This window comes from Heterodontus francisci, chromosome 2 (genome assembly GCF_036365525.1).
Source record: "Heterodontus francisci isolate sHetFra1 chromosome 2, sHetFra1.hap1, whole genome shotgun sequence".
Lineage (NCBI taxonomy): Eukaryota > Metazoa > Chordata > Chondrichthyes > Heterodontiformes > Heterodontidae > Heterodontus > Heterodontus francisci.
In genome coordinates this window covers 221,390,857-221,403,489 of record NC_090372.1, presented here as the reverse complement: position 1 = coordinate 221,403,489, position 12,633 = coordinate 221,390,857, and the positions used below count along the sequence as shown (strand labels likewise).

At 49.6% G+C, this 12,633-nt stretch overlaps 1 protein-coding gene across 3 annotated transcripts in view; it reads left to right on the top strand.

The window, feature by feature from the left end:
* Positions 1-12,146, top strand: part of tonsl (tonsoku-like, DNA repair protein) — a 126,765-nt gene extending 114,619 nt beyond the window's left edge. For all 3 annotated transcript variants that reach the window (XM_068016229.1, XM_068016222.1, XM_068016212.1), the window contains exons 22-26: positions 3,012-3,183; positions 4,148-4,323; positions 4,512-4,585; positions 5,802-5,935; positions 11,847-12,146. In XM_068016229.1, the coding sequence (XP_067872330.1) occupies positions 3,012-3,183; positions 4,148-4,323; positions 4,512-4,585; positions 5,802-5,935; positions 11,847-12,046 (756 nt within the window). In that variant the 3' untranslated portion in view covers positions 12,047-12,146. The remainder of the gene's footprint in view (positions 1-3,011; positions 3,184-4,147; positions 4,324-4,511; positions 4,586-5,801; positions 5,936-11,846) is intronic.
* The last annotated feature ends 487 nt before the right edge of the window (positions 12,147-12,633 follow it).

The window sequence follows — 12,633 nt, the reverse complement described above, 5'->3', positions numbered from 1 at the left end:
TCTTCTCCAAGGAATACAGTCTCCAATCTGTCCTCATAACTGAAGTTCCTCATCCCCGGAATCATTCTCCTGAATCTTTTCTGCACTCTCTCTAATGCTTTCACATCCTTCCTAAGGCGCGGCGCCCAGAACTGGATGCAATTTTCAACTGGACAAGATTTTGTTTTGTAAATCTGAAGGTGTGAAGAACATGTAAGCTGTACAGCAATGGGGGGAAAATGGAACTTTAGCGTAGAGTCGAACGTGCAGAACCAGACCATTTGGCCCAACTAGTCTATCCAGGTTTATACAAACCAATCCACGCTTTAATTACCTCTTCTGACCCTGTCCCCTGGGGCTATTGCGTTCAGCTTCGTGTATGCTTCAAGCTCCCTTTCCATACATCAATGCTCGAGGGGCCGAATGGCCTACTCCTATTTCCTATGCTGTGCTTCTGCCACTCCAACAGCAAGTTCCACATTCTCACCACTGTCTGTGTGAAGAAATGTCTGCTAAATTCGTTATTTGGTCTGTTGGTGACTATCTTATATTGATGTCCCCTTGTTCTGGACTCACCCACAAATGAAAAGTCTCTCCATTTCTGCCCTGTAGAACGTGAGACACCCCGAACTTCCCCACACTCAAGGAGAGACACCCCGAACCTCCCCACACTCTAGGAGAGACACCCCGAACTTCCCCACAGTCTAGGAGAGACACCCCGAACTTCCCCACAGTCTAGGAGAGACACCCCGAACTTCCCCACACTCTAGGAGATGTTTGCTGCTCTTATCTGGTCTGTTTGGTGGTTCCTGTATCTTTATACGACCCAGGTTGAACCTGGGAGACATCAAGTGATGAAGGAAGGCTCAAGCAACTTAAACTCATCCCAATGGACAGGAAGAGAGACAGCTATTGACCTCGGAACTTGTGCAAGATGCATGCAACGGAAGGAAAGCCTGATCTTTAACTTGAGCAGTGAGTGCAGCACTGGAGGAGCTGAGTAGGAAATTCACATGCCTCAAACAAGTTAAAGATGAGCGAGAAACCCATTCCCTCACAGGTTAGAGGCGATGTGGAAGGGACTTCTAGACAAGGAAGATAATCAAAGGTCAACTAACACCTTCAAAAAGGAGCTGCATAGATACCTGCACAGAGGAGCAGTGAGAGTTAGAGATTCACAACATCGCTTGATTTTATTCAGACCCCTTTGGGGAAGGGATTGTGTGCTCTTTAAAACAAGGAGTCAGTGGGAGATAATGCCAGAGCTCATGGTGGAATAAAGAAGGACCATTAAAGTTGGTCATTTCACCGCCAGTGTTGACATGTCAGATTCAGTAAAGCGTTTCATTGTGATGACAACACACGGTATAATCTAGAAAAGAAAGAACAACCTTGCATTTAAGTAGTCCCTGTGGTAACGTGGCAGCCAGTGCATGCACAGCAAGATCCCGCAGCATTGAGATAAATTACCAAGTGTTTTTGTGGTATTTGGTTGGAATTATGGAATATTACAGCACAGAAGGAGGCCATTCAGCCCATCATGCCTGTGCCAGCTCTTTGAAAGAGCTATCCAATTTAGTTCCACACCCCAGCCTCTTCCCCATAACTCTCTACAAATTAATTCTCTTCAAGTAAATGTCCAGTTACCTTTTGAAAGTTCCAGTGGAATCTGATTCCACCACCTTTTCGGGTTGCAATCATAACAGCTCTCTAAAGAAATTTCTCCACATTTCCCCTCTCGTTCTTTTGCCGGTTATTTTAAATCCATAACCCCTGGTTACAGATCCACTAGCCAGAGGAAATAGTTTCACTCTGCTTGCTCTGTCAAACCCCCTCACAATTTTGAATACCTCTATTCAATCTCCTCTTAACCTTCTCTGTTCTAAGGTGAACAATCCCAGCTTCTCCAATCTGTCCCCGTAACTGAACTCCCTCATCTCTGGTACCATCCTGGTAAACTGCCTCTGTACCCTCTCCAGACCTTGGCATCCTTCCTAAAGTGCTGTGCCTAGAATTACACACAGTAGTCCAACTGAGGCATAACCATGATCTTTAAAGGTTTAACATGACTTCCTTGTTTTTCTATTCAATGTCCCTATTTACAAAGCCAAGTATTACAGACACTTTCTTCACCGCCTTATCAACCTGAGCTGTCACCTTCAAGGATTTGTAAATGTGCATCCCCAGAGCCTTCTGCTCTTGCACTGTTTTCAGAACAGTATCATTTACATTATACTGCCTCTCTGTGTTGTTTCTCCCACTTCACACTTATCACATTAAACTGCATCTGCTATATGTTTGCTCATTTCATCAGTTTCTCTATGTCCTCCTGAAGCCCACTACTGTCCAGTTCACTGTTTACTATGTTGCCAAGTTTTGTATCAGCCGCAAACGTCGAAAATGTATTCCTTGTATGCAAGGTTGGGGTATAACTGTTGAATAACGGTAAATGGAGTGTGCATATAGCAGAGTTGAAGGGCCATTTCTCACACCACGCTTTGTGTTCCGAGGCCACCTGACAGGTGAGCATGGGGACACAGGTGAGGCTGTGATCTTTCTACCAATTGAGCAAACTCCAGGCTACTGATGTGTAACCTTACAGACACACCACTGAGCTGGGTCCCAGGAGTTCAGTACAGTATTGCCTCAGTTTTCCTGGCGCCATGCTCCACCCCCACTGTATTCAGCCAGGTACTTTGAAAAGGGGTTGATCAGCATGCTGAGGGTGTTTAGCTGCTACCTGGACAAACTTTCAATCGGCAGCACTTTGTTTTTTTATTCTTTTGTGGGATGTGGGCGTCGCTGGCAAGGCCAGTGTTTATTGCCTATCCCTAATTGCTCTTGAGAAGGTGATGTTGAACCGCTGCAGTCCGTCTGGTGCGGGAACACTCAACAGTGCTGTTAGGAAGGGAGTTCCAGGATTTTGACCCAGTGACAGTAAAGTAATGGTGATATAGTTCCAAGTCAGGATGGTGTCTGTGACGTGTTAACTTTGGGGAGACATTTATTTAAAAGTTTCTTTTGTGTTTCAGAGTCTGGAGGAGTTGAACCTTAGCCTCAATCCCCTGGGTGACAGCAGCTCTCAGTTCATAGCCTCACTTGTCAGATCTTGTCCAGTATTGAGCACGCTCAAACTCCGGGCCTGCGGCTTCACAGCCAAGTTCCTGCAGCACTACCGCCTCCTATTGGCAGATGCCATGAAAAGTAAGAGTAAGATCTGCCCAGTTAAAGTCAGCTCCCTGTTGGGGTTTAACTGTCTACCTCCATCTGTGTCAGTGGGTGGGTGTGCACACGCATTTGTGGGTGTGCGCGCGGGTGTGTGATGGATGTGCGGGCAGGTGTGCGCGCGTGCGCGGGCAGGTGGGTGTTTGTGGGTGGGTGTGTGTGTGTGCGCGCACGTTTCTTTCTGGGTGGGTGTGTTTATGGGTGCGCATGTGCCTCTCCAACAACAACAACTTGAATTTATATAGCACCTTTTAAAAATGGTGAAATGTCCCAAGGTGCTTCAGAGGAGCGATTATCAGACAAAGTTTATCACTGAGCCACATAAGGAGATATTAGGACAGGTGACCAAAAGCTTGGTCAAAGAGGTGCATTTTAAGGAGCATCTTAAAGGGGGAGAGAGGGGTTTAGGGAGAGAATTCCAGAGCTTGGGACCTCAGCAGCTGAAGACACGGCCACCAATGATGGAGTGATTTAAAATCAGGAATGTGCAAGAAGCCAGAATTAGAGGAGTGCAGATATCTCGGAGGATTGTGGGACCGGAGGAGATTACAGAGATAGGAAGGGACAAGGCCATGGAGGGATTTGAAAACAAGGATGGGAATTTTAAAATTGAGGCGTTGCTTAACCGGGAGCCAATGTAGGTCAGCGAGCACAGGGGTAATGTGGCTCAGCTCAAGTTTATGGAGGTAGAATCCCCTCCAGGATTAACGGGAGATCTCTGCTGACTGTCAGATGGTCTGTGCGTTGGAGATCAGGGAGAGTAGGTGCTGTGGAGTCACACCCTGGTGGCTGTGGTTCAAGAGGAAGGGGAGACATGTTAAAGAACACCCTGCCTGTGTGTGACTGCTCCCAATAACCTGTAGATTAGAGCTGCCCCCCACCCCCCCACCTCCCCACCACCTTCCCAGACTGACATCACTGAAATTCTTCATGTTTCATACAGGTGCTCTGCATCTGAAGACGTTCTGCTTGTCCCACAACGCTCTGGGCTCTGTGGGCACAGAGCTGATCCTACGGAGCCTGCCCCATGACACCCTCACTCACCTGGACATCTCAGCGGTGGTCGGTAGCCATGGCGACGCACCACTTATGGAGCACCTTGTCAGATACCTGTCCCAGGTGAGCAGGGAGGGGCTGCACTCGCTAACATTGTTTATTATTCTCGTTCATCTTTTGGCTGTGTCACTTTTTATTGGGAATTTTATAATTAAAAAGTTCTGAGCTGAAGAAACTCTTTGATCAGTGTTTTGTGACCGTTTAATGGGATTATGTCTGTCTCTCTCTCTCTCTATGATACCCGTGTCCAGGATGATTGCTGTCTGATACATCTTAACCTCTCTGGGAATCGCTTGACTGATGATTCTGTTAGAGATCTCTCCAGGTAACTTCCCCTTTAGTTTCCACTGCACTTTCCTTCCTAGTTTGAATGTCCCCATGCCTAAGAATGAATATTTATGATGATCTGCTCAAAGGTATTCAAGTGCAGTGGTTCTGTTACTGAATTAACCATCCAGAAATTGAGAGTTCAGATCCCCCCATGGCAGCTTGTGCATTTCAATCCAGTTCATAACAAAATCTGAAAATTAAAAAGCTGTTCTCAGTAATGGTCCCCGTGAAGCTGTCGGATTGTCGTAAAAACCCATCTGGTTCATTAATGTCCTTTAGGGAAGGAAATCTGCTCTCCTTCCCTGGTCTGGCCTACACGTGACTCCAGACCCACAGCAATGTGATTGACTCTTAACTGTCCTCTGAAATGACCTAGCAAACCATTCAGTTGTACTAAACTCAGGGCAACAGATGCCAGTTTCTCCCATCACCCCATACCAAGGAAGAGCAAGGAAAAAAATACAGCACGGGGTTAGATACAGAGTAAAGCTCCCTCTACACTGTCCCCATCAAACACTCCCAGGACAGGTACAGCACGGGGTTAGATACAGAGTAAATCTCCCTTTACACTGTCCCCATCAAACACTCCCAGGACAGGTACAGCACGGGGTTAGATACAGAGTAAATCTCCCTCTACACTGTCCCCATCAAACACTCCCAGGACAGGTACAGCACGGGGGTTAGATACAGAGTAAAGCTCCCTCTACACTGTCCCCATCAAACACTCCCAGGACAGGTACAGCACGGGGTTAGATACAGAGTAAATCTCCCTCTACACTGTCCCCATCAAACACTCCCAGGACAGGTACAGCACGGGGTTAGATACAGAGTAAAGCTCCCTCTACACTGTCCCCATCCAACACTCCTCGGACAAGTACAGGAAAAAAAGGAAAAACAAAAAACGGGGTGAGATGCAGAGTAAAAAAAACGGGTTAGATACAGAGTAAAGCTCCCTCTGCACTGTCCCATTAAACACTCCCAGTGCGGGTACAGCCCGGGATTAGATATTCCAAGGTGAAAAAAAATGGGGTTAGATACAGAGTAAAGCTCCCTCTGCACTGTCCCCATCAAACACTCCCAGGACAGGTACAGCACGGGGTTAGACACAGTAAAGTTCCCTCTACACTGTCCCATCAAAAAAAAAAGAAAAAATGGGGTTAGATACAGAGTAAAGAATGGTAACATGTGCATCTCCATTTGATCTCCTGCAGGTGCCTGTTGCTGTGTCCGTCCTTGATGTCCCTGGATGTGTCTGCCAATTCCGGGATAACCACAGTGGGAGTGGAAATGCTGCTTGGGGCTGTGAGAGAGCGCATTTGTGGGATGCAATACCTCAATATTTCAGGTGTGCTTAGAGGTCGCATGTGGAGAAGCATTACTACGTTGAGGAAGAGAGTTCACACTGGCTCCCCTCTCCCTAGCCACTGTCTCAGGCTGAACCCAGACCATTTGTAACCTCTGTTCTATTTGACACCGAGATGAACTTTCAACCACATATTCACACCATCACTAAGACTGCCTGTTTCCACCTCCTGCAACTTTGCCCAACTTCACCCTGTCTCAGCTCAGCTGCTGCTGTAACCCTCATTTGTGCATTTGTTCTCTCTAGACTTGACTATCCCACTGTCTGGTCTCCCACATTCTACTCTCCATAAACTTGAGGTCATCCAAAACCATTGCCTGTATCCTAACTTGCACCAAGTCCCGTTCACCTGTCACCCTTGTGCTCGCTGACCTACATTGGCTGCCAGTCAATCAATGCTCAATTTAAACATTTTCATCCTTGCTTTCAGATCCCTCCATGGTCTCGCCTCTCCCTATCTCTGTAATCTCCTCCAGCCCCACAACCCTCCGAGATATCAGCACTCATATAATTCTGGCCTCTTGAGCATCTCTGATTTTAATTGCTCCACCATTGGCGGCCGTGCCTTCAGCTGCCTGGGCCCTGAGCTCTGTAATTCCCGGCCTTATCCTGTCCACCTCTCTCTTCCCTCCTGTGAGATGCTCCTTGAAATTTACCTCTTTGACCAAGCGTTTGGTCATCTGCTCCTAATATCTCCTTAAGTGGCATTTTTTTTGTTTGTTTTATAAAGCTCCTGTAAAGCACCTTGGGATGTTTTACTACATTGAAGGTGCTATATAAATGCAAGTTTTTGTTGGCTAGTGGTATGATTACTTTGGGCAGCACTGTTTGCACAAAGTCCGATTGGAATCGATGATAATCCTCTTGCCACCGTGTGCTTGCCTATGAGTACCCAGTCCATCAGCACAGGCCCCGCTCCCGCTCTGACCGAGGCCTCGGTACTGGTCAGCTCGTCAGTTTCTTAACCGAGGAATGCGCAACAGAACCTTGACCAAGAAAGACAGTAGCAAGGGTGTCCAATAAAAGTGCAGTAGCAGCCAGTTTCCTCACCATATAGACTGGCCCAGAGGGCTCAGGTTTGGAGCTCAGTCTGTTCTGCGTATCCTGATCTTGGCGTAGGCAACATCAAGGAACGGAATGGTCCTCAGTGCCCAACAGTGTCAGCCGGGGTTTCTGCTCCTTCTTAGTGTTCAGTAACTCCTGTGTAAATGTCGGAGCAGAGCTGGACTGGACGTGCCTTTGATGCCCCACTATGGTCAAAGAACCTGCACTCAAAGTGTCTCAGCTTCAGAATGGGCAAGCTTCTGCTGCAAGCTAGACCAATCCCACAGTGTGAGAATAATCTGCTTTTACTCCATTCAACTCCACAAACCCGACTTAATGGTAGAATAGACTTGAAGGGCTGAATGGCCGACTCCTAATTTCTGACTTGCGGAAATTGCTGTGTTACTGTCTTCTTCTTTGGCCTCCTTATCTCGAGAGACAATGGGTAAGCGCCTGGAGGTGTGTGGAGCAGCGCCTGGAGTGGCTATAAAGGCCAATTCTAGAGTGACAGACTCTTCCACAGGTGCTGCAGAAAAATTTGTTTGTCGGGGCTGTTACACAGTTGTCCAAAGTACGGAAAGTCCTCATCAGGGAACTCCTCTTTGCTGACGATGCTGCTTTAACATCTCACACTGAAGAGTGCCTGCAGAGTCTCATCGACAGGTTTGCGGCTGCCTATAATGAATTTGGCCTAACCATCAGCCTCAAGAAAACAAACATCATGGGACAGGACGTCAGAAATGCTCCATCCATCAATATTGGTGACCACGCTCTGGAAGTGGTTCAAGAGTTCACCTACCTAGGCTCAACTATCACCAGTAACCTGTCTCTCGATGCAGAAATCAACAAGCGCATGGGAAAGGCTTCCACTGCTATGTCCAGACTGGCCAAGAGAGTGTGGGAAAATGGCGCACTGACACGGAACACAAAAGTCCGAGTGTATCAGGCCTGTGTCCTCAGTACCTTGCTCTACGGCAGCGAGGCCTGGACAACGTATGCCAGCCAAGAACGACGTCTCAATTCATTCCATCTTCGCTGCCTCCGGAGAATACTTGGCATCAGGTGGCAGGACCGTATCTCCAACACAGAAGTCCTCGAGGCGGCCAACATCCCCAGCTTATAGACACTACTGAGTCAGCGGCGCTTGAGATGGCTTGGCCATGTGAGCCGCATGGAAGATGGCAGGATCCCCAAAGACACATTGTACAGCAAGCTCGCCACTGGTATCAGACCCACCGGCCGTCCATGTCTGCGCTTTAAAGACGTCTGCAAACGCGACGTGAAGTCCTGTGACATTGATCACAAGTCGTGGGAGTCAGTTGCCAGTGATCGCCAGAGCTGGCGGACAGCCATAAAGGTGGGGCTAAAGTGTGGAGAGTTGAAGAGACTTAGCAGTTGGCAGGAAAAAAGACAGAAGCGCAAGGAGAAAGCGAACTGTGTAACAGCCCCGACAACCAATTTTTTCTGCAGCACCTGTGGAAGAGTCTGTCACTCTAGAATTGGCCTTTATAGCCACTCCAGGTGCTGCTTCACAAACCACTGACCACCTCCAGGCACTTACCCATTGTCTCTTGAGATCAGGAGGCCAAAGAAAAAGACTCCATTCAACGCCACAAACCCTACTTAATGGCAGAATAGACTTGAAGGGCTGAATGGCTGACTCCTATTTCTGACGCGGTAACACAGCAATTTCTCACGTCCTCGGACATGCCTGCTCAGTAAATTTCTTTTAGGAGCGTAGTCACTGTTTTGTAGATAAAAGGTGCCAATCCAAGGCATAGGAAGATCCCACCCACACACAGTAAGTGAAATAAATAACCAGTTAATCTGTTGCAAGTGTTTGAATAATCAATGCTTGTAAGGACACCAGAGAGAGCCCCCCCGTTCTTCTAAATACTGACTGTGGGATATTTAACATCCGTCTGAGAGGGCAAACTGGCCTCCGTTAAAAGCATCATCTGGAAGACAGTGCAGCACTCCCTCAGTACTGACCCTTCGACAATGCAGTGCTCCCACAGTAGTGACCCTCCGACAGTGCAGCGCTCCCTCAGTATTGGCCCTCCGACGGTGCGGCGCTCTCTCTCAGTACTGACCCTCTGGTGCAGCATTCTTTCTCAGTACTGACCCTCTGGTGCAGCACTCTCTCAGTACTGACCCTCTGGTGCAGCACTCTCTCTCAGTACTGACCCTCTGGTGCAGCACTCTCTCTCAGTACTGACCCTCTGGTGCAGCACTCTCTCTCAGTACTGACCCTCTAGTGAGGCACTCTCTCTCAGTACTGACCCTCTGGTGCAGCACTCTCCCTCAGTACTGACCCTCTGGTGCAGCATTCTCTCTCAGTACTGACCCTCTGGTGCAGCACTCTGTCTCAGTACTGACCCTCTGGTGCAGCACTCTCTCAGTACTGACCCTCTGGTGCAGCACTCTCTCAGTACTGACCCTCTGGTGCAGCACTCTCTCTCAGTACTGACCCTCTGGTGCGGCACTCTTTCTCAGTACTGACCCTCTGGTGCGGCACTCTTTCTCAGTACTGACCCTCTGGTGCGGCACTCTCTCTCAGTACTGACCCTCTGGTGCGGCACTCTCTCTCAGTACTGACCCTCTGGTGCGGCACTCTCTCTCAGTACTGACCCTCTGATGTGGCTCTCTCTCAGTACTGACCCTCTGGTGCTGCACACTCTCAGTACTGACCCTCTGGTGCTGCACTCTGTCTCAGTACTGACCCTCTGGTGCAGCACTCTCTCAGTACTGACCCTCTGGTGCAGCACTCTCTCAGTACTGACCCTCTGGTGCAGCACTCTCTCTCAGTACTGACCCTCTGGTGCGGCACTCTTTCTCAGTACTGACCCTCTGGTGCGGCACTCTTTCTCAGTACTGACCCTCTGGTGCGGCACTCTCTCTCAGTACTGACCCTCTGGTGCGGCACTCTCTCTCAGTACTGACCCTCTGGTGCGGCACTCTCTCTCAGTACTGACCCTCTGATGTGGCTCTCTCTCAGTACTGACCCTCTGGTGCTGCACACTCTCAGTACTGACCCTCTGGTGCTGCACTCTCTCAGTACTGACCCTCTAGTGCGGCACTCTCTCTCATTACTGACCCTCTGATGCGGCTCTCTCTCAGTACTGACCCTCTGGTGCTGCACTCTCTCTCAGTACTGACCCTCTGATGCGGCTCTCTCTCAGTACTGACCCTCTGGTGCTGCACTCTCTCAGTACTGACCCTCTGGTGCGGCACTCTCTCTCAGTACTGACCCTCTGGTGCGGCACTCTCTCTCAGTACTGACCCTCTGATGTGGCTCTCTCTCAGTACTGACCCTCTGGTGCTGCACACTCTCAGTACTGACCCTCTGGTGCTGCACTCTCTCAGTACTGACCCTCTAGTGCGGCACTCTCTCTCATTACTGACCCTCTGATGCGGCTCTCTCTCAGTACTGACCCTCTAGTGCGGCACTCTCTCTCATTACTGACCCTCTGGTGCTGCACTCTCTCAGTACTGACCCTCTGGTGCTGCACTCTCTCAGTACTGACCCTCTGGTGCTGCACTCTCTCAGTACTGACCCTCTGGTGCTGCACTCTCTCAGTACTGACCCTCTGGTGCTGCACTCTCTCAGTACTGACCCTCTAGTGCGGCACTCTCTCTCATTACTGACCCTCTGATGCGGCTCTCTCTCAGTACTGACCCTCTGGTGCTACACTCTCTCTCAGTACTGACCCTCTGATGCGGCTCTCTCTCAATACTGACCCTCTGGTGCTGTACTCTCTCTCAGTACTGACCCTCTGGTGCTGCACTCTCTCTCAGTACTGACCCTCTGGTGCAGCGCGCTCTCAGTACTGATCCTCTAGTGCGGCACTCTCTCTCATTACTGACCCTCTGATGCGGCTCTCTCTCAGTACTGACCCTCTGGTGCTGCACTCTCTCTCAGTACTGACCCTCTGGTGCAGCGCTCTCTCAGTGCTGACCCTCTGGTGCTGCACTCTCTCTCAGTACTGACCCTCTGGTGCTGCACTCTCTCTCAGTACTGACCCTCTGGTGCGGCACTCTCTCTCATTACTGACCCTCTGATGCGGCTCTCTCTCAGTACTGACCCTCTGGTGCTGCACTCTCTCTCAGTACTGACCCTCTGATGCGGCTCTCTCTCAATACTGACCCTCTGGTGCTGCACTCTCTCTCAGTACTGACCCTCTGGTGCAGCGCTCTCTCAGTGCTGACCCTCTGGTGCTGCACTCTCTCTCAGTACTGACCCTCTAGTGCGGCACTCTCTCTCATTACTGACCCTCTGATGCGGCTCTCTCTCAGTACTGACCCTCTGGTGCTGCACTCTCTCTCAGTACTGACCCTCTGGTGCAGCGCGCTCTCAGTACTGATCCTCTAGTGCGGCACTCTCTCTCAGTACTGACCCTCTGGTGCTGCACTCTCTCTCAGTACTGACCCTCTGGTGCAGCGCTCTCTCAGTACTGACCCTCTGGTGCGGCACTCTCTCTCATTACTGACCCTCTGATGCGGCTCTCTCTCAGTACTGACCCTCTCTCAGTACTGACCCTCTGGTGCAGCGCGCTCTCAGTACTGACCCTCTAGTGCGGCACTCTCAATGCTGCATTGCGTGTTGCAGTTTGGATTATGTACTCTATTCTCTAGTGGGACTTGAACCCACAAGCTCAGGGCCAGCGATGTTTGCACAATAAATGCTAGCCTTGCCAGTGATGCCCACATCTCGAGAATGAGTTAAAATATACTTTCTGACTCTGAATAAGGAGGGCAAAGAGAACTGAAATGAGAACGAGCTTCCGGGTTTGTCTCGGTATCGGGGAGGATGCACTAACCTGGGGTTTTTATCCCGTCTGTCTTTCAGGCTCCTCCGTCCACGGGCCATCAAACACTGAGGTCATCGGGGTGAAGCTCGGGGACCTGCGACTCTGCAGCAGCCGGCTGAACAAGTACGACAAGGAGCGCCTGCAGAGTGCCTGGCAGGAGGAGGCAGGTCGTGAGGTCCACACTGTGTCCCGTCTCCACAAGTGTCTGATCAAAGCAGTGCCCAGCAGCCACTGTTAAAAGGGCCTATGTCTTTCCTGCGTGTTTATATGTAACTAGTATCTATTTTTACCAGTGTTGCATTTTGTAAGTGCTTGTACAGTGTGCATTAAACCAGAGATACCCATGAGTTGTCCATGTGCTGTGATTCTCACCTGTCGCTGAGGCATTACAAGGTGACTCTCCTGGCCTTTCTCCCATCTGTAAACTTGAGCTCATTTCAACTCTCTCCTACCCCTTTCTAAACTGGGAACAGGACTGTAATGGTTATCTTACTGGACTAATGCTGCAGACACATGAGTTCAATTCCCAGTATGATGGTGGTTAGCACCACAGCCTCACAGCTCCAGCGACCCGGGTTCAATTCTGGGTACTGCCTGTGCGGAGTTTCCAAGTTCTCCCTGTGACCGCGTGGGTTTCTGCTGGGTACTCCGGTTTCCTCCCACAGCCAAAGACTTGCAGATTGATAGGAAAATTGGCCATTTTAAATTGCCCCGAGTTTAGGTAGGTGGTAGGGGATGTGGTAGGAATATGGGATTAATGTAGGATTGGTATAAATGGGTGGTTGATGGTCATCACAGACTCGGTCCTAAAAATCCATCTAGTTC